Genomic DNA, 21955 nt, shown 5'->3' with positions numbered 1-21955 from the left:
CTTTCTGTCCTTTTCACTCTTGTGCAAGAAATTATGGAATCCACAAATAATCCCCCTTTTCACAGCATGCAGTTGAAATCAAATTACAATTTTCCTTCTGTAATGGTATTTTTCTATCTTGATTACATAATCTTGTTACATTTAATCCACAAACCAGGGTCAGTGGCATGCCAGCACGACAGCAAGCACACTGAAAAAAGAGAATAGTTGAACCAACTTAAGTGAATTGTTTCAATTGTAACATTTACATAAATTAAGTTGTTTGAACTTAAATTAGTAAGTTAGATCAACTCTAACTTACAAACTGAAGTTCAAACAACTTAATTCATTTCATCAACAATTTAAGTTGGTTCTTTTTCAGTGTACACATCAACAATAAACTGCACATAGAAGATGACTGATTAACCGATGACCCTGAGTATCTTTGCAAGCAAATTGTTCTGTACGTCATCTGGACTTTAATATTTCTGACAGGGTGTGGCTCAGGGAGGGATTCTTTGTATTTTCTTTCTCATTCCTTGTATTCATTCAGACCAAAGTTTGTGACCTAGTGCGAGTCGTCCTTCCCGTTTTACGCACATTCCCAGACAAACACTGTCGGAACTGAAACTCCTGAGTCGTTTGGGATCATCACATGAAAGCATTCTGACAGCAGTCATTTATTGTGGTGTTCATTATGTAACTTTTCTGTCACACCTTTAAAATTGCCCATCATGTTTTTGTCTCTTTTTTTCTCTCATTTTTTTTTTCCCTCTGTTGCCCTTTCTTTGCTCTCACATGTCAATGATCAGGGCAATGAAAAAGTCTTTGAAGCACAGATGTTGAACCTTGGCTGAACTTTTGCTTTTCAGAGTCCTGTTCATGATATAACTCCAAATACTGTCTTTTTTCATTTAACTCCTCTGATCCATTCAAAAGAAGCAACATTAAAAAAAAAAATCATAATTTAAAACATAAAAGAACATATTAAGAAAATAATTTTATTAAGTGTCTTTGTCATGATGCAAAAACTGATAATCAACAAACATCAAGCTGCTAAACACGTGTGGTAGTTTAAAGACAAGACAAATTTGGTCGAACATAAAAATAAGAGTGAAATGCAGTAATTTTCTGTTTTCACTGAGTATTTTACTTCAGTATGAGACCAGCGGTCTGTTTTCTGCACAATCACAACCCAACTTAAGTTAACTACAACATGTCTGCACTGAAATATCACTTCAGTTCTGAAGCATTCTTTAGTTACAGCTGTTTGAATGATGAATGTAAATTAGTATAATTGCATATGTCATTGCGTCAGTGTCACCATAGTATACCCACATTATGAATATAGAATGTTGCTTTTAAAGCATTCCTGAGCAGTGCCATTCAAATAAAACTAACTCATCATTAACAAGCAACTCAATGCACAAAATGGCCTGAAATAAAGGAATCAGCTTGTCAATTCGCAGGGGTTACCTACAGTGTGAGCATCAAGTGTCCAGTGTGTTCTTTTTATTAGATTATCTTCACAACACATTATTTCATCTTCATGAATTTATACGTAAATGCACCTAATAACCCTAAAATGCAGTCAGCTCAATTCCATGGAGGGTACAGTACCTATGGAGTAAGCATCAATGTGTATTTTTTAATTATTGGGTTGATGATAGGAATCACTTGCTCCTCAATAATATACAAATAAATGGAATAAACAGTGTTTATTTGTATATAAGCACCAAACAGTTTTAAAATATAATCAGCTCAATTATTCCCAGGGGGTACCTATGGAGTACATAAAGTGTATACCATGTATTTTTTTTTATAGTTATTGGGTTCACAATACTGTAGAAATTACTTGCTCCTCAATAATATACAAATAAATGGAATAAACAGTGTTTATTTGTACATAAGCACCAAACTGTTTTAAAATATAATCAGCTCAATTATTCCCAGGGGGTACCTATGGAGTACATATCAAGTGTATACCATGTATTTTTTTATAGTTATTGGGTTCACAATACTGTAGAAATTACTTGCTCCTCAATAATATACAAATAAATGGAATAAACAGTGTTTATTTGTATATAAGCACCAAACTGTTTTAAATATAATCAGTTCAATTATTCCCAGGGTGCACCTTTGGAGTAAGTATCAAGTGTCTACCTTTATCAATTAATAGGCTGTAGTGTTCGCAAGAATGTGCCCAGACAGGCAGACAAAGAGATGGTGACAGGATATAAAAAATGTCTTACTTTTCCCAGAATTCCCTGTCCTGATGAACTCTTCCTTAAGATTTCCTTGCTGGTTCTGTTTGGTTCTGTTAGTGCTCTGTGGTTCATCCGGGTATCCCCCAAGCTGCAGCTGGCCGACCAGTTGGGCAGAGAAGCTCTTTTTGCCCCCTGGTGGTCGGGCCGTGTCCTTTGTGTGCTTGCAAGGCTCAGCCTCTTTGGTGCTCTCCTGTGATCTGTGCAGGACACGCTCCCTGTGCCGGACACGCTCCCTGTGCCTAAGGGTGAACGGGGCATTGTTGAAATTAAAGCTGGCTGATAAATCGATAAAATGTCAACAACTTGGTGTGAGATTAAATATTGTCAAAGATTTGATATTGAATATTGTGAGCGAGCTAAAATGTTTCCTGGCCTTACAGGATAAACAGTTTGCTGATTCAATTTTCTCAGCGAATTGGACTGTTAGAGATGAAAAAGATGAAGAATGGATACCTGCACGGCCATCACACAGACATTACTAATATCATTATTTTCCCTCAGGAGCCATAGCAACCATGTGTAGTTTTGATTAATTAAACATTAAAGGAAAGCACCCAATCAAATCAGAAATAAAGATCAGACGTTCACAGCCATATTGGCTGCTTCGCTGCTGCCTGTTGTTCTGTTGTCATCTGAGAAAAATCCCAAGAAATGTCCATTTTTAAAGCCCTACAGGAGAACGTTCCATCTTACTGTACATGAAAAAACAAAAACAATGAAGTCACCAAAATGTTCCAACAACACCAGATTATTATTGTCACGTATAAATGTCTCACCGGGAGGCCCCGGCCTCTTAGTCCGGACTTTCTGGTTATCTTGAGGCTTAGAGGACTGTGAAGAAAATGACAAAATCCCCGGAGGGTTTGCAGGAGCTTCTTTAGAAGATGAGCAAATCCTGATGCCACTGGTTCCATCTTCACTGTCGTAGCTGCCGTCCTCTTCCTCCGCCTCCTCCTCCTCTTCCTCCACGTCCTCCTCCTCCTCATCCTCTGCAGAAACAAAACATCAATACGATCAGTCCGAAATCGATGCAAACACAAATATTGGTAACTAAAGCTGTGGACTTGTGACACGTTGATGGCAAACGTTCCACAATGCGCCCCCCCCCCCATGGCTCAGCTGAACTCACACTCAAAAAAACAACATGGGTGTTGTTGGTTTTTATGTTACATGAAGGGAAGTCTAACATGTAGCTTCTACAATATAATATCAAGTGTTATGGGTGAACACATTCAAATCATGTAGTTTTAACACAACATGCAACAACTTAAACATTTAACTTGCTCATTGAACATAATAAAATTATGGAAAGTATTTCCACCCAAGTAAAATGCCTTAATGTAGCCAGAAATAATTTTGCTGAGTGACCTAAATGTAAATTTGTTGGGTCAACATGATGAATTTGCGTTACTGTTACTTAAATACCATGGGTCAGGCCAACTACATTTGTAAGAGTAAATGTAACAAAAGAAAACAGTAAGTCCCTTTGGCTGCTCGCTTGTTTGCACTTGGGATCGCCACAGCAAATCTAAGGTGGATCTGCATAAATTGTGCTTTATACTTTGAAGATACTTGGTGATTGAATTGGTGATGTATTAAAGTACTTGCTAAAGTTGCTTTGTTGCTGGCTAACAAGTCATCATTTAGTTTAAACCGTTTAAAACATGTTAGCAGAATTTTATACGATCTTTTAAAAAATTTGTTGGATAGTTCTGAAATATTTCAAACAATGTTTTTAAATGGGCTAAAACAAAATTTAAGATGTTAAAGTTGCTTTAGAGTTGTTTAAAATCACTACAAAATAAGACATTATCTGCTTTAAAGTAGTTTAAAATGTATGTTGTGGTATAAGAACTTCAAAGATAGTTCATCCTTGAAGTGGAACACCTTTAAAACAATTAAGACATCATCCTGTTTAAAACTATTTAAAACATGCTAATATAATTTCTTTTAAATGAAACTGGTCTATGCTTGAAACAGTAAAAATATTTTATTTTCAAACTACACAAATTAAAGTGAGATTAGACCATGTTAATGCTGCTCTAAAGATGCCTAATTCTACTAAAAAAAGACATCTGATTTAAAACAATTTAAAGCATTAGTAGCACTTAAAGAAAAAAAAGTCTTTCCTTGATAAAAAAACGTTTTAAAAGGGTTAAAGATACTTCATTTTTAAATTATTCAAATTAATGTGACATTAAGCATGTTAAACCTGCTTTAAAGATCCCTAAATCTACTAAGAAGACATTACCAGCTTTTTGTAAAGCAGTTTAAAACATATTAGCAGAATTTTCTAAACAAGAAAAAACTGTTTTAGAGTTGTAAAAAGATTATTTTTACATTGCCTAAATTCAAGTCAGATTAAACTATGTAATTCCTCCTGGTTCTTTTTGTAATATACTGTCCCTTACAAAGAACAAAATCGTTATATTCCTCCATTTGAATTTAGTGAAAGTCACGCTGAAAATCAGGCCCGGGTCCCCAGAGAGACACAGCCCACACGGACTCCATCTTCGGAAAGACCTCGAAGATAGCCAACAAAATGCTTTTATACAAGACAATATAGGCGGTACAGTGGGTGGGTTTTAGTCTCACAATCCTAATCTTACTGGCTCCCCACAGACAAGGGGAGCCCTCCCTTTATCTGAAACTTACGCATGAGTGATGGAAGTGAAACTTAAGTCTTACGTTGAAACCTTGAACCAGTTAGCACCAGGTTCCAGAGACATTTTTAAACAGACAAAACAAAAACTTGAGAACTAACATAAAATAAGGAATTAGCACAGATATTATCTAACAACTACTTTAAAGTTCCCATAACCCTCTAAAAATACTGATTTTAACCCATTTAAAACGTTAGTAGCATTTTACAAACACTTTAAAAATCTTGATTCTTTCCTTCCTTTAAAATTGATAAACATGGATTACTTTCAAACTGTACAAACTAAAACAGATTAAGTTATGTAGCAACTGCTTTAAAGATGCCTAAATCCACTAAAAAAGGTAGTTGGTTTAAAACAGTTTAAAACATGTTTGGAGCATTTTAAAAGCACTTGCAATGGTTTAAAATCACTCCAAACCATTTTATCTCAAATGAAATTCATCAGAGGGCCGGTGCAAGCCGCCGCCGCCCCCCCCCCCCCCCACCCCCACACACACACACACACACAAATTCCAATACTCTGCGTACCAGGGATGTAGTGAAGTAAAGGAAAAAAGAAGCAAAGGCTTAATTCTTAATTCATTTTAAAAACCTAAAGATTCATTTAGTTCATAAAGTGCATATGTTTAATTAATTATTCTTCTGATTGTGGGCTAATTTGTCATTCATTCTATGACACACGTGCAGAATGTCATCGGCGACTGTGCATCTTTGACTTCAGCGGGTCGTGTCAAGTGTCGACACGTCTCTGACACAGTTGTCACTGAGGCGGCGTTCTAGTCACCACTCTTCCTGCGTCTCACACACAAAGGTGCCGTCACTGTGTCACCATCGTGTCCGGGACGGATTCCAGCGTTTTCCCGCCGATGTGATGGTTTAACGTCAGACCTGCCTCTTGCAAAAAAAAAAAAAAAAAAAAAAAAAAAAAAAAAGAAAAGTGAGCGGGGGGGGGGGGGGGGGGGGGCTCCTCAAGTCTGGCCCCTGAGGACGATGGCTTCACGAGGTTGAGAAGGTGAAGAAGAGGGTGAGGTGGGGGTGTGAGATTCTGAACAGGGCCAGCGCGGGCTCACGTTACCGTGTGGCGATGAGCGTTAGCAGTGGCTGTGTTGCATGCCTGTGGCGAGCCGTTAACGGTTTTAATGGTGTGACAGACAAGCTGGGAAGCGAGAAGGGGACCGCGATGACGGAAGACGTCTCACTCTCAGATGTTCCATGCATCCCCCCCCACATTTGAGTAAACTCTAAGCGTGGTTTCTCCATTGCTGATTCTTAAAACCGGATTGTGTACATACATACACACAAAAAATCAGATACCAAATCATGGCTTGAAATCTGGTGTAATCAGTGGTAAAAGTAGCTTTGCAAAACATTTTGAGTAACGAAGAAAGTTTTAAACTGGTTTGAAAATTTGTGACACTGGAATAAATCACAATGAAAAATAAATGAATAGTTGGGTTTAATTGGAACAGTTCTTGTGTAAAAGTAGGTGAAAATGTACAGTCATGTGCAATATGCAGTAATCGGAGCACACTGATTTCCATTGTGACTTTGAAGAAATTTAAAAGTGCAGAATAGCTTGAGTTTGTACTTTGTGAGGGGCAGTAATACAGAAAGAGCCAGAAGAGTAACATGTATTTTTAATGTCTCGCACTACTTAGCCCTTGTCTTAAAGCGGATATCGGCGGCACAAAATCGTCTTCCCATCATGTCAAAGTGATTGTTTGGATTTGTAATCCTTGTCATTGGCTTCTTGTCGCGGAATGCTTAGCTGTTAGCCTTATTAGCAAACTCAGCTAATTGTGCCTTTTTGCTGTTTTTATCATATTTCTTTTGTACTAATACCCGCGAATGTCTTACAGTGTCCGTCTCTGTGCGTTAAATGTCTGCGTATATCGTGACAAACGACTTTTGTCCTATTGACTCGTGCTGAAACTGCTCAGCTTCCGTGTTGTCCGGGTATCTCCAAGTTCATACATGCGTATAACACACTACCGTGATGGGGTCTGTTAGCCGATTTGCTAAGCCAACATGGTGCATTTGAACAATAATTAGTTTTACCATATATGGTCACGCTACCTGCGCATGATGCTCATTGTGGATTATGCTAACCACAGATCACGCTATTGACAGCATCAACCACAGTTAGTATGAACGCATACACTACAGGCTGGTATTCTACTGACGGTTTTAGAGTATCCCAGAATCCTTTGCACGCTGGGGAGGGAGGCTTGATAATGGCTCAGCTTAATGCTAACTTTAACATTGAAAATGCCATAGACATGCTAACGCATTAGCATCGGTCCCTTTTTAAGTTATAAACTATATCTATCAACTGTTTCAGAAGACCATAACAGGTCGGTTTAACATAAAAAAGGTAAATATTACTCACAGACATATGCTCTTTAGGGTTTTAGTGGGGAAAAATTAAGATAAAGTAAAATAAATCAACGAAGCAGCAGATTGAAGATCGAAGCACTGCTTCATTGGTTCAAGGGTCTAAGCAAAGCCGCGCTGCAGAAACGCTCGATTATACAGACCCGCTGCAGGATCTGTAATCAATGTAGAGAAATGATCATTTTCCTGACAAACACCCCCAAAAACAACGGACACTCTGAAGGGCCGATAAGGGAATCATTAAGCAAAAAGGCTACTGATGTCGATGGATCAAATAATTTAAGGATACCCGAAAAGAACCAGTTCATGACACGCAACCCTAACAACAACACGTTTGTTTTTTTTTTTTGTTTTTTTTTAATAAAACTCACATTAAAGACTCACGATTATCTTAGTTAAACACCTAAATACATATTTTGGTTGAACTCACCTCCATAACGATGCAATGTTGCAAACAAGTTGCTTGTTGCTTGTCCATTCCACTGACAATGAAATCTCAGCCTCCCCAGCAAGAACGTGATTACGCGTGAGATTTGACACCGTAAAGGTGTCAATACCATCATGGCTTGTCAGTAGTTGAAGGCACCGTGTTCCAGTGTAGATGGCAGCACACTAGAGTGCACTCACCGCGCTCTGAACTCTCGCTGTCGCTTTTCTCTTCCCTCGCTTCATGTTTCTCAGAGATCTGGTTGTCTTCGTGGCAAGCTCTGTTGTGACCGCTGCCCATCAGCACCTTTGGTTTCCGCCCCCTTTTCCGCTTCACCAGCTGAATATTGGCCCAGTCCTGCTGTAGGTCTGATTGGTCAACATCACACGAGAGTATAGTTTAGGCGCGCACAATCCTAGAAGACAAACAGATGTGTGGTTGTGGTCGCTGCAGCCAACCTTTCCCTCTGCTGTGACTCTTCAGGGCCACTTCAGCCCCTGAGGCCCCTCTGCAGTGCAGCATGCCTGCTGATGGCGCGCCGCACTGGCCTGCCGCCTTGTGCTTCAGTTGGGTCACTCGCCTGACCAGTCTGGAGCTCAGGACACTGGCTCGACCTCGGTGCTTACAGCGAGATTTCATCTGAAAGAGAACACGGAATCACCCACTCGTTTCAGTCCAGTGGATGAGATACGGAGGGACTAAACAGATTAGATTGTAGATGTTGTGGGAGAGACAGGGGGAGGGACCGACCTGTGCGGCGCTGAGGCTGCTGAAGCCGTGATTGGACATTTTCTTCCTGGCCTTTTCCTTCAACAAATTCAACCCCGTCCTAGAAAATGTAAGCGAAACATAAGCCATCGTCACACTTTTCTTTGCTCTCCACTTTGGCTTCTCTGTGTAATGCGTGCGTGCGTTCATTCATTCGCCCCCCCCCCACCTTGCGCACTTTTCCCGCTCAGGTTCGTGACTTGGACAAGGTACAGTAAGAGGCAGGTTCTACTCTTTGGCTGTGCCATTTGACGGCAAACACAGAAATATTCCGCAGGGGCGTGAATATGAAGCTTTGCAGAATAACCACAAGGAAGGGTAGGAACGGTTTGGCGTGAAGACGAGAGAGGCAAAAGACAGAAAGAGAGGTGGAGGATGGAGTGGTTTGGGGGAAGGGAGACAAAGTAAGAGAGAGAGCGACAGAGAGAGAGAGATGAAGAAGTCTCGAGGGAGTCTGTCCGTTGACCGGAGCTTCAGGGCTCAATCGATAAACACTAACCTCTATTGAACACCACTCCTCCCTTCCTCTCTCTACTTCACTCTACGTATCTACGCTCTCTCACACCACAGGCTGCCAGCACGCTGTTAGCAGCTGGTGTCTGAGGCAGGTGAACACGATACTCCCACAGAGGGTCACTTTGGCATCTCTGTTCCCAGGAGAGTGCTGGAGAGAAGAGGAAAATATCTACCTAAAAAAAAAAAAAAAAAAACACACCCCAAAACAGTGTGGGTTTGTAATCTTTCCTGTTGCCTCTTGAAATCCCCCTTCTTGACCACTAACCTTTGACCCTTTGTGAGTGATTACGCCCCAAAAATTTACCCCATGGCAGATGTTTGCTTCCCTACTCCTCCCAGGTTCAAGGGCCAAATTCCACCAAACCAGGCATGTGGATGAAGGTCAATCCCAGAAATGCACTTAAGGGGTTTGTTTTGGCAAAGGCCAAGGTCACTGGGGTCAAAAGTTGGATTTGTAAATTGCACAGGCACAATCAAATTTCCCTGAGGTCAGTCTTCGGTGTCAACATCATTGGGGTCAATGGTCAATTTTGAGCAATGGTTGCTTGTTCCCAAACCCCCACCCTCGCTACATTTCTTTGTGTAACGTGGAGTTGCATCAGGAAGGGAATCCGGTGTAAAACTTGTGCCAAATCAACATGCAGATCCACATCAGATTTGCTGTGGCGACTTAAGGCACTTTGACACGTGCACACATTTAACCCCCGCACTGCCGCACAATTCGTCGTGCCTATATGACCCATTTTATCCCACTGGATGCTGCGCTTTGTGCCGCTAGATGTTGCATTATATAAAATAATCATTTCGTAGTGGATTAAGCATTTGCTCTCAAAACTTGGCTGATGAAACCACCTCTAATCACTCCTGGAATCACAGAGGAATTATCTACAGCTGCAGCTGTTCTTGTGTGCTTCGTGATGTGGAGAACGCATTTGGAATCTTCTCAAAGGTAATTATTTGTAATATTTACAAGGGGATGTCAAAACGTTTTGAGCCTCACACATTTTTCCCAGTCGGATATTACAATGCATCACACCTGATCTACATCAATGCTTTAGCTACTTATTTCATGTAGGATCATATCGCTCACTTCAATCGTTGGGTCATAACACTGTGTGAAAGAGACAAACCCTCCAGTGTCAGTCGTGGCATTCTGCTTCACCAGGACAACACACCAGTCCACACCAGCCAGGTTGCCATGGACACTAAGCGCGAGTGTGGCTATGAACTTCTTCCTCACCCACCCTATTCTCCAGACCTAGCCCCTAGTGACTTCCACCCCGATCGGGTATCAATGACTGGCAAACGAGATGGAACAAGTGTATGGAGTTGGAAGGGGACTATGGTGAAAAATAAAACAATATAAATCGAAATATCTTGCCCTTTCTGTTTGAGGCTCAAAACATTTGATATCCCCTCGTATATTGTAATGGCTTAGTAAAACAGCTGCATTTTCATTCCGCCTTATGAGTAGCTGTAAAATTATGTTTATTATAGATTTAACATCTCGGCATAATCGTTCAGATGAGCTGCGCTGTGATGCGCTGAGCTGACACAGTGACTTGCACTGACACTCGGTGTTTCTGAATAGATTGCACAATGTTCACATGTAGTTCACAAAATTAATGCGTGCCAGAGATTTTGAACATGTCAAAATTTTATTTGCGCCTTTGCGCGCAGAGTTTACAGCAGTTTATGAGTTTACTCTCTGGCATGCCAGATTGCGTGCCAGCGTGGGGAGCAAATTTGTGCAAGTGTCAAGGTACCTTTATTTTTACCTCCTAGGTCACTTAGCCAATTTCTACCAAACATAGATGAAGGCTGACCCCAGAACCGCCTATAAAATATTTGTTTTGGCAAAGGTCAAGCTTGCTGGGGATCAAAGATTAAATTTGAGCAGCGGTTTGTCTGTTTTGTACACTGCTCCTTTCAGGTCCTGCTGCAGACTTCCAACATACTTGCCATGTGGATGAAGGTTCACCCCAGGATTACTCTTTCCAAGTTTGTTTTGGTAAAAGTCAAGGTCATTTGCATTTGCATCAAAGGTCAAAATAGCCCATGTGAGCCCACATGTACTGAAGGTCAGTCACTGGGACCGAGGTCATGTCTGTCAGCCTGTTTTTTGTCCCACTTTTCCCACCTCCATTTGTTGGCTTTAGCCAAAAGTTGGTATATTAATGAAGGTTAACCCTGAAATTGCTCTTAAATAATTAATATAGGCACAAAGGTCAAGGAATTTGAAGGTCAAGCTCATTTGGGCCAAATGTCAGATTGCTGTTGTGCTTACTATCTTTGTGTGCATGAGTACTATTGCCAAATTAATGCAAAAGTAAGAGGCGGCAATAAGACTGTATTACTGCAAAATGTGCAATACTATTATACTACCGCGTGTGTTATTAAAAACAGGAACGATGTGATGACACGTAGCAACCAGCTCCACGAATAAAGGAAATCCAGCACGTGTGGAGCACACGAGACTTTCTGCTATTTCCATTAGAACGCTGTAACAATACTAACGTGACAAACGGTGCGTTTCTCTGATCGTCTTATCGAGGTGAGGGGCGCGCACGCTAACCACGGCGCCTCACATTCATCAACGTGAGAGCTGAAAACCGGCCATGTGCAGGAATGTGCGCGTCTACTTCAAAGCGTGCGCGTACAACGTGCTAAACAGCGCGGATGCTGGGGTTGGTGTTGCATCGTTTATCACCGCGGTAACTGCACGTCAGGATGGCGTCTGTGCTGTATTAATATATGTGAGGGTTCACAGGGAATCAGGACATAATCAATGCCAGTGATAAATATGATTAAAAGTGATTAATGGTGATTAAGCCTCTTCTCCGTTACCGCCCCTCATTTACAGTAAAATCAGCTTACTGCAGCCTGTCACATATGTGCGCGCGTGTGCACGAGCGGCTCCTCCCAGCACCCAATCAAGCAAATCATCAGCATTACAGTATTCCAATCGTTTCAGCTGAAGAAGAACTTCTTGAAAATCAAACGTGCCTTTCAGTAAAAACACAAACAGAAATCAGGATGAATGAGCTGGGCTTCCCAATCACGCTGATTATAGACTGATGCAGCGTCTCAGGACTGACCTGAGTTTTTTGGAGCTCTCTGCAGCAGCTGGGCTGAGGGTGGACTTGCGCTTGCGGGGGCGGCCGGGCCCCCTGCGGGCAGGGCTACGAGACGTCTCCTCTTTCCTGCAGTAAGGAGGTAGGAGAGAGGAAGATACATTTAGGATAGCAAGAGAAATCAGGAAGATGCTTGTTTTGGCAGAGGCGGCTTCAGATGTTTTTTTCTTGGTGGGTACGTGATTATATAGAGGTGGAGTGACAGAATTGAATGGATGAATGAATTGAATGAATTTATTCGGCACACACAGACCCAAAATAAAGTAAACTCACAAAGAAAACAATCCAACAATGCACCCATGTGCCCGAAAGGATGTAGGCAGAAGCAAAAGCTAATATTGTAAACGCCCACCCCTTTAACCAATAAAGTAAAAATGTGTATATACATATACCCATGATAACTAATACAAAATGTAAATTAATCACTGAACTAAAATGTCAAAACACAAACATGCAAACAGCAGTGCAACATGCACAAACTCAGAAACAAAACAAAATCGATAAACCTAATTCATCACACCATAACAAGTAATTAAGAATTTGTAGCAAGTGTGGCAGAATGTCTTTAAAAGGAGATTTTTAAATACCTGCTGCATTCATGTTAACAGTAGCGGTATTCACTGTTCTGACAGGAATCACGCACAAAGTAGGAAAATTTGGGAAATCCTGACGGGTGGAGCAATAGACAAACTAGATCAAGCTAGAGCACAGTAAAGCCACACTTACATTTCAAAATGTTATTTGGGCTTCGTGTTCACTAATTGCAAAATAATATTTCCACAACATTAGTCATTTTCGCAGATATTACCATGGGGCTAGTAACTGGACTTTGCCCTTATATCTTGATAGTTTACCATTCCCAACCAAAATCAAATTACTTAATCCAATCCATATGCCCAATATCCCTGCAGAAGATTGATCAAAAGAGATCAGGCATTCATTAGATATCTTCCCAAACTACATAGAAACATCATTAATTAGAGGCCGAGGTGATCGCAAGTGCGTTTGCCTTGAACAGTGTCGCTAACTGCTCAGCTGCTAAGCTAAAAACAAATGTTGGAGTCAGGATAGAGGCTGCTCTCCATGCAATGTTTTTAGCATATCCTGGACTTTTTTGTGGAAACAGTGAAACAATACTTCAAAATAAATAAATAAAATAAAATAATGCAATATATGCATTATATGAAATGGCATGAGGTTGCTGAATTAATTCCAGTGCAGTGCTGAAATATTATCTCATTGGTGCTGCAGAAACTAGGGGGCGCTGTACGATCAAATCACTCAGATAATGGTAATTTTTGAAACGAAAGGTCAAAGTGTAGGATTTTGAATTAAATGTCTATTTTGTGGTGGGGCTGGGAAAAAAACACATTGGGGGGTTAGCCCTGTCTTGCCTCCCGCTGGAGCCGCCAGTGGGTCTCCACTACAAGTCCAACTGGATTAGATATGAGCAGGCAGCAAGTCCTGCAACATCAGCAGAGTAACAGCAAAATAGTGAATCCTGATAGGCAAGATTTAGTGTGGACAGAACGTGTGCACGTGTTGTGTTATGTTTTTTTTTCCTCACTGGTGGTCGTGTTTCCTCTGTAGCTTGGCCAGTTCTCTCTGCTTCTCTTTGTAGCGGCGCTGAAGCTCAGCCAGCTGGACACGCATGGCCAGCTCCTCCCCTCCCATCGTCTCCAATGAGACCTTCACTGGGCAGACCTAAAACACCCACACACACATACACACACACCCACACACACACACACAGCACAGGAGTTAAACCTGCAACCAAATGCTCACAGATTGGATTCCTGCAAGAGCTAAAGCATGTCGATCAGAAAGCATGCGCATTAATGAAAAGTGGACTTGGTGCACTGAAAAACACAATATACAAGACATTTTACTTTTTTACATAAAATAAAATAATCTGCAATTATTTATTTGTCTGTCTGTTAGCAGGATTATGCCAAAACTACTGCACAGATTTTGATGACATTTTCACCACAGATAGATATTAGGCCATGGAAGACTTCATTCAATTTTGGAGGTGATCTACAGTAGATCCAGATCCAGATTCTGGATCAAGTTTCACGTTATATTGGCTTTGAAGGATTACGTACAAACTGCTTCACAGATTCTCACCAAATTTTCACCACAGATAGATATTAGACCATGGAAGACTCCATTAAATTTTAGAGGTGATCCAGATCCTAATCCAGATTGTGGCTGAAGATTTCACTTTATATAGGCTTTGAAGGATTACGTACAAACTGCTTCACAGATTCTCACCAAATTTTCACCACAGATAGATATGAGACCATGGAAGACCCCATTAAATTTTGGAGGTGATCTACATCCAGATCCAGATTCTGGATCAAGTTTCACTTTATATAGGCTTTGAAGGATTATGTCAAAACTACTTTCATGGATTCTCACCAAATTTGCACCACAGATAGATATTAGCCATGGAAAACTCCATTAAATTTTGGAGGTGATCTGGATCCAGATCCAGATTGTGGCTGAAGATTTGATTTTATATTGGCTTTGAAGGATTACGTACAAACTGCTTCACAGATTCTCACCAAATTTTCACCACAGATAGATATTAGGCCATGGAAGACTCCATTAAATTGTGGAGGTGATCCAGATCGTAATCTGGATTCTGGATCAAGATTTCACTTTATATAGGCTTGGAAGGATTACGTCAAAACTGCTTTCATGGATTCTCACCAAATTTGCACCACAGATAGATATTAGGGCAGGGAAGACTCCACTGAATTTTGGAGGTGATCCGGATCCAGATTGGCAGATGACAGAAATTTCTGATTGCGCTTGTTTAATTTGCAAAATGACTCAAACAGTTGATTTTCACAAAACGTGATGGAAAAAAAATGATATCTAAACACACTGAAATAAAACCACTACTTTGAAGCATGGCTGCACATAAACTTTTTCTGAGGATTATTGTAAATCAGTCAAATTTTATTCCTACATTTTACTACTTTTTCAGGAAAAAAATACTCACATCTTAACAACATGTTATTACATTGCTGAGCTTGTTCTACAATTAATTCCCATTACATTCTGAAATAGTCTGAATCCCAAAACATCTAAAAATAATCACTCAGGTTGAGAAATTCTGCAGCACCCCTTTAACATTACAAGCTGGTGCGTTTTGAGCCTCGGTGGAGGTATATGCGCTCTAATGAGCAGCCTTCTTGCTATTATATGCACGACATATTCCTGAATTTTAACTTTTAAATCTATGGCCTGTTTTGCAGAGATGCTGCAAATGAAACGCCTGCTGTTGTTGTCGGGGTAACGATGAAAGGAGCATCATCAATGAAAGAGTGATGTAAAGCTTTGACTGAAGTGAGGATTTAAGGAAAAACGGTGCACACTGGGAGCTGCATTATGCTTTTTTTTTGTTAACAATTCTTCATTCACTCATTCATCTTGAAGGACACACAGACTTACAGATAACCTTCTTGCTTTTATTTTTTACAATCTTTCATAAAACATAAAAAAAAAAATGTTGAATGAGAGAAAAACAAAAGTGTGTGTTCAGTGTGCAAACATCATCAGTGTGTGTGATTTTGGTCATTTGCTGTGCACATGCTCACCGGCTCGTGGCGCGGCGTCCAGCTGCACTTCCTGCGCAGATTAAGCCTCTTTCTGATTGGACACTGCTGGTCCCTGCCTACATCTACGACCCTGACCCCTCCTCCCGTCTCCAGGGCACGGGCGGTCGCCAGCGTCGCCAGACTTTGGAGGTCAAAGGTCAGCATCTTGTCACCTGCACACAAACGGGAGTTGTCGGTTATAACATGTATGTTCATTTAAGGCACGCTGTGAAATGTGACGATATTTATGATATTAGTGGTGTCGTTTATTTGATGCACGCTGGCGTTTCTGCCTAATCATAGGCACAAACAACACGCGCAGCACGGCGCACAATCGAGAACAGTCTCTACATCTGTCACTGTCATTAACTCTGTCACTGTCACAGCACCGGCGGATGAAGCGGAATATTCATGAGGCAGCGCGCGCAAACACAAACCTATGCAAATAAAGCATCCTGTAAATACGCACACGGATCTGCATCGTTTACGCTGAGCTGCGCAGAAATGGGTAGAGCGTGCACGCACGTGCGTGTGTTTGTGCGTGCGCACAAAAGGGGGGTGCAGGGGAGCTGGAGGGAGGAGGAGTCCAACGCAGCAAAGAGGGAGGGAGGGAGGGAAAGGGGAGGGGAGGGTAAGCAATAAGAGGCAAAGTGTTTATTGAGCTATCTATTTATTCTCCTACATCTCCTCATTATGGACATGGACGGAATCCAATTTCCCCTCTGAGGAGGAGAGGAGGATCGTGAAAGAGAGTGCAGACGAAAGAGTACGGGGGCGTCTGCAAAGCCAAAAAGCAGCATGTAGCGTTCAGTGACCTCTGCGCGCGCGCACCAGCAGAGAAACACACATCAGCGCGCGCGCAACGCCGGAGATGTTTTTAGTGGTGGAGTGAAAGGACGGGATATGAGAAGGACAGGTGTCTCCTCCTTTGTCCTGTGCCGGCTCGCAGAGGTCAACGCCAGCTCGTCTGTCACACCTCTGAGCCAATGGTATGCTCCGATTACCCTGACAGCATGACATCACCGCTGACATCACTGCGCCTAGTTTAGTATCCTGGAGGATGGCCACAATCGATGGAGAGGCCATCCCATCCGCCCACAATGCGCCACAGGCGCACTTTGCACAGCAATAACGCTGCAGCCCGTCTCCGAGGGGCACAATAAGAGGCAGCGTGGGGGGAATTTCGAGGTGGAAAACAAAAACAGAGGAGGAAAATTAAAAACCATTACGGTCCGAATCGCCATTAAGAGCTGAAATTTCAACACAAAGGAAGGAGTCAAGGAAGCGAGGATGCAAAGACCTCGCCTTGTAATGGTGCTAATTTAAACTGAAGCAAAACCAGCTCTTGATTCCGTAATCTGTAATTGGGATCTCGAGGGAACAGCTGAGATATCTTTCGCATCAAGGAATTGCATAAATGCGCCTGTCGGGGATCGGTTTCATCTCCCCAAATCATTTGCGATGACAAAAATGCCATCAGCGGACTGAATAACATTCCATGCCGAGCAGCCTATAAGCGGCTTTTGAATAAACGTGCTGCAGTTTGGCGAAGCCTTTTCCACGCCGGGACAGGCCTTATTGATTTCACACCTTTGCCACATGCGAACCACGTGGTGCGCAGACATGTAAATAAGTGCACACGTGCAGACAGCTGTGCAACGATTTAAGAATTTTTTTTTTCTATTTTACACTTATTAATTCCATCAACAACCCTCGCAGAGGCAGGATTTACACACAAGATTATGTTGGAGCTATAAGAAACGAAAGAAAGACGGAAATAAAGACGAGAGCGAAGGGGAAATAAGAGAAAGCAGGGAGGAGGACGAGGAGCAGGAGGAGGAGGCGCAGCCTGCCTGGTGGAGAGACTGATGGAGGGATTCGTCTGGGATTACGTAACAGTTTGCGAACACACCCGCCGTGCACGCACCCACACACACATACACATGGATGCTGGCATAAATAAAAACACTTTCTCTCAGAGGGAGCACAGGAAAATAGGAGCGCTTACAGGAGGAGTGTTTTAAAGGGAAGGGTCTAATTAGCAAAGCAAGATGCCAGCGCCTGGGGGGGAACACTTCAGACAGTGTGTGTGTGTGTGTGTGTGTGTGTGTGTGTGTGTGTGTGTGTGTGTGTGTGTGTGTGCCTACTGTTACCCCACTCAGAGTGAAAAATCTGATCCAGAGGTCACAGCAGAGTCTGAGTTGGGGAAGGAAGCGGGACAGTTAAATGTACGTATGGTTTGCATGATTGTGTCCACATGTGGGCTGCACACGTCTCCCCTCCCACTTTTTTGTTCGGGTGTGTGGGCTTGTGTAACGGTGGCCAACGGGTACAGAGCCGTGCTGCATGGAAACCTCACTCCCCAACACCAAAAGGCATTCTAGCAACAGAAGCTAGACCCCGTGAGTTTTACCGTCCAACCCCCATGCCTAAGGTGATGACTTGAAGTTCAGTGTGGGACAAACAACGCAGGTTACATTGGTGCTGTGACCTGGATGAGACTGAGGTTTAAGGGTGTAACAATGACCAGCAGGTACGGCACTGTGCACTGAGGAAACCTTAATCTCTGGCACCAAAAGATGTTCTAGCAACAGTGAGGTCATGGGTTCAAGTCCACTGCAGCACAAAGTGAGTGACAAGCACAGTGTAGGTTGCACTGGTGCCGTGACCCGGATATAAGTGAGGTTTAAGGGGATGAGTGTAACATGGGCCAGATGGTACTGCACTGTGCAGTAAGGAAAGCACACTAACCCATACCAGAAGATGTTCTAGAAACAGAAGCTGGAGCTCATGAGTTTTGTGAGGGAGTTGCGGTAACAAGAGAACTCAACCCCTGGAAGAACTCGGCTCGGATTACGAACTTGGCCAGGATTAGGGCTAGGGTTAGGGTTACGGTTCGGGAGTATTGCAGTTAGCCCCAAGCCAAGTTCACACCTGGGGCCAAATTCTCCTGTATCCCAACTCTCATGCCCAAGGTTTTTTAGTATTGTGCTGGCTATGGTCAGCGATAATTTGGCCACGTTACGGATTAATGTTTTCCATAATGTGGAACATACTGCTATTTATGGTATATTAAATACTTTTATATTGACATGGCACACTTCACTGCTGCATTAAACGCTATCCATTAGCATTAGTTTTGCCTTAGCAGATGTCAAGTGATAGAGTATTACAACCGCGGTTGATACTAACCGCAGCTGGTGCTAAATGTGACGATAGTCATCCGCTAACATTAGCAATAATCAGGGTTATGAAAGTTGTTATTGCTAACTGTGGTTAACACATGATGGCACAGCACATGCTAACACTAAACATTAGCATTTTATTTAATATGACCTTAACAGTTTTTGGGATAAATAATAAAAAGATCCACATTTTGAAATCAGGCACTAGCTGGAAAACCTTAGTTTCTGATACATATTTAAGTTATTGAAAAGATGCAGAAGCCCTCGTTTTACTGCCCAAAGTTTTGCATGTTACTGCACGCAACATAATCTCACTCCAATGATTCAAATGCATGGTAGACTGGGTGGGTGTCTTCTGCATATATATGCAAGGCAATAAGAGCAATAACAAGTGGACATGTGCACCATGTGCCTCCTGGAATATGACTCTGGAATATTGGAATTTGGCATCTTCCGCTGTAGTAGGAGTGTTTGAAATCCAGTAAATAAAAACATGCATGTGTTTCCAACCTCAAACAGCACTCATACACACTTGCTCCGACCATCCACCCAATGACGTTCACTGTGGTTAGCAGTTGCATTATGGTTAGTTTTCGTGACATTCACAAAATTCCACAGGGGATTTTATCTGACTTAGTAAAGTCTTGTTTGGCATCTCGACCTCCCTTCTGGAGCACTACTTTTTCCATCTTAAAGAGTATACACTCTCACCTTCATTGTCCTTCTCCTTGTTCTCCCTGCTCTTCTGTTGGATCTCCAGCTCTGCCAACTCTCCTAATATCTCCATCCCGTGGTGAGGCAGAGGATGTGGGGTTTGGACTGTGGGTGCAGGTGGGTACAAGGCATCTCGAGTGGCGCAGAGCGCCGCAGCAATCAGAAGCTCCAGACTCCACATGTATGCCCCTTGGAGCTGGGCGGCTGTGCTGGATGTGGAGAAGAGGACTGAGTCAGACGATGGGGAGGAAGGAGGAGAGCTGTGTGTTGGCTCCACCAATTCTCCACCTTGACTCTTCACACTTTGCTCCTCTGGTAACTTATCCTCCTCATGTTCAACCACCTCCACATTCTCCCCATTGTTGTCTCCATCCTCTTCATTCCTCTCAACATCCTCTCCTTCAGGCTGCACAGGCACTGAGACGGTATATTCTGTTGGTTCTGACACCACATTCCCTCCCTCATCAACCTCCATGCCCTCTTTTCCATGCTCCCTGTCATCCTCCTCCTCTTTGGAAAGCTGGATCGCCTCCAGGCCAGCCTTCTGGCCCAGACAACCCAGAGAGAGCTCTAGTTTCAGGGCATTGCCTGCGACTGGGCAGGCTGGATCAATAACTGGAAGTGCAGAAGGGGATGGTAGTACCCCAGAAACCTCGGGCTCAGAGATGGAGCATCCTATCACATTCACCCTTGTTTCCTCCCGCTCTCCTACGACATGTTCACTCTGGGATAACACTTCACATTCTCTCACTTCCTCCTCATCCCCCCTTTCCTGTTCATCTGTGTGGCAGGAATGTAAAAGGGACTTGGAATCTGGTTCCGCCGGTTCTGCTACTGCCATGGCTTGTTCAGCTGACCGGGCTTCGGGAGGAGATGGCTCTGCCTTGTATCCCATGGTAATTGAAGGGTAAGTGTAAACAGGTGGTAGGTCTGCAGGAAAGAGAGGGAAACAAGATCAAACAGGCATTTGTTGAACATAAATCTAAATGCATTATAGCGCGATGCACATGTAATATTCATTTACAAGTGTTTGCAGAATGGATTTTTTATTTTTACCCGAGGCCATCAAATATGGCCAACGGGTACTGCGAAGACTTTGCATCCGTCTGCCCATCCGTCATACTGTGCTCAGTATTATTACTAGTCTTATTACTGCCAGGGTCTTCAAATTCACAGGGAACTTTCTTGGGACACAGACCTTGGACAAGTTCAAAAACAGCTAACCTGGATGTATTTTAAGAGGTTAAACAGTCATATTCTGTTCCTATCTTTATGGTATGATCTCACGGATATTAGAGTGGTGACGTCTCTGCCTGCTGTCGCTAGTTGCTAACTTTGCTTCGTTTTGGTTAAATATAACACCTTTGTCATATATTATATTAAGTCTAGTGAGAAGTAAACACTTCTAAAAGTGGAAATGCAGTTTTTATAACCTGATAACACCTGTGGAGTGATTTACAAGACATCTAGTGGACGTTAGCATGGTGATGTCTCTTCCTGGTCTAGCTAGCTGATAACCACTTTGTTTGTGTTTAAATATAGCCTTTTTGTCATATATTATTTAAAAGCTAGCCAGAAATAAACACTTCTAAAACTGGAAACACTGTTTCTGTAACCTGATAACACCTCTGAAGTGATTTAGGAGACATTTTGCGGACGTTAGCGTGCACACTGACGGCCGCTAAGTCAAAGCTAACGTCCGCTCTTGTCAAAAGCTTGAAAATGTAAATATTGTTTATGACTGATTGACAGAGGGGGTTTACTGAACATGTACAAACTGTAAGTAAGACAATAGGACCTGAATAATAAATGTAAACAACACACACACACACACACACACAAACTCATCTTTAACTGCTTAGTCCAATTAAGGGTCATCCCAGCAGTCATAAAGCGTGAGGTGGGGCATCCCTGGATGGGACGCCAATCTGTCGCAGGACCACATATAGACAAACAAACACATCCACACCCGCACGCACATTTATGGGCAATTTTTACAGTTTCCAATCCACCTAATCTGCGTGTCTTTGAATGTGGGAGCAAGCCAGAGCACCCAGAGAGAACCCACGGGGAGAACACGCAAACTCCACATACAAAGGCCGCAGGTGGGAGTCAAACCCATGACCTTCTTGCTGTGAGGCAACAGTGCTAACCACTAAGTCACTGTGCATAGTGACAGCAATACCTTCTGTGGAAACTAGTACAATATGTGTCATATCAACTTCATAGTAGAGCCACACCATGCTGAAGTGATCACAGTAAGAAAGTAAGAACTTGTAATCAACAAAAACTCTACTAATT

General features: G+C 42.4%; 1 protein-coding gene across 3 annotated transcripts in view; it reads right to left on the bottom strand.

Moving 5' to 3' along the window:
- The window catches only part of bahcc1b (BAH domain and coiled-coil containing 1b), a 107343-nt gene that overhangs the window by 17986 nt on the left and 67402 nt on the right, over window positions 1-21955 (bottom strand). For 2 of the 3 annotated variants that reach the window (XM_034194572.1, XM_034194571.1), the window contains exons 11-19: window positions 19652-20584; window positions 15756-15928; window positions 13715-13851; window positions 12112-12216; window positions 8480-8558; window positions 8188-8368; window positions 7930-8097; window positions 3023-3235; window positions 2232-2485 (exon numbers count right to left, since the gene is read on the bottom strand). In XM_034194572.1, coding sequence (XP_034050463.1) covers window positions 2232-2485; window positions 3023-3235; window positions 7930-8097; window positions 8188-8368; window positions 8480-8558; window positions 12112-12216; window positions 13715-13851; window positions 15756-15928; window positions 19652-20584 — 2243 coding nt within the window. The remainder of the gene's footprint in view (window positions 1-2231; window positions 2486-3022; window positions 3236-7929; window positions 8098-8187; window positions 8369-8479; window positions 8559-12111; window positions 12217-13714; window positions 13852-15755; window positions 15929-19651; window positions 20585-21955) is intronic. The other variant, XM_034194573.1, reaches the window with a different exon arrangement.

This window comes from Thalassophryne amazonica, chromosome 18 (genome assembly GCF_902500255.1).
Source record: "Thalassophryne amazonica chromosome 18, fThaAma1.1, whole genome shotgun sequence".
In the NCBI taxonomy this organism is placed as follows: Eukaryota; Metazoa; Chordata; class Actinopteri; order Batrachoidiformes; family Batrachoididae; genus Thalassophryne; species Thalassophryne amazonica.
Note: the sequence above shows the minus strand (reverse complement) of the source record. Positions and strands in the feature narration are given on the sequence as shown.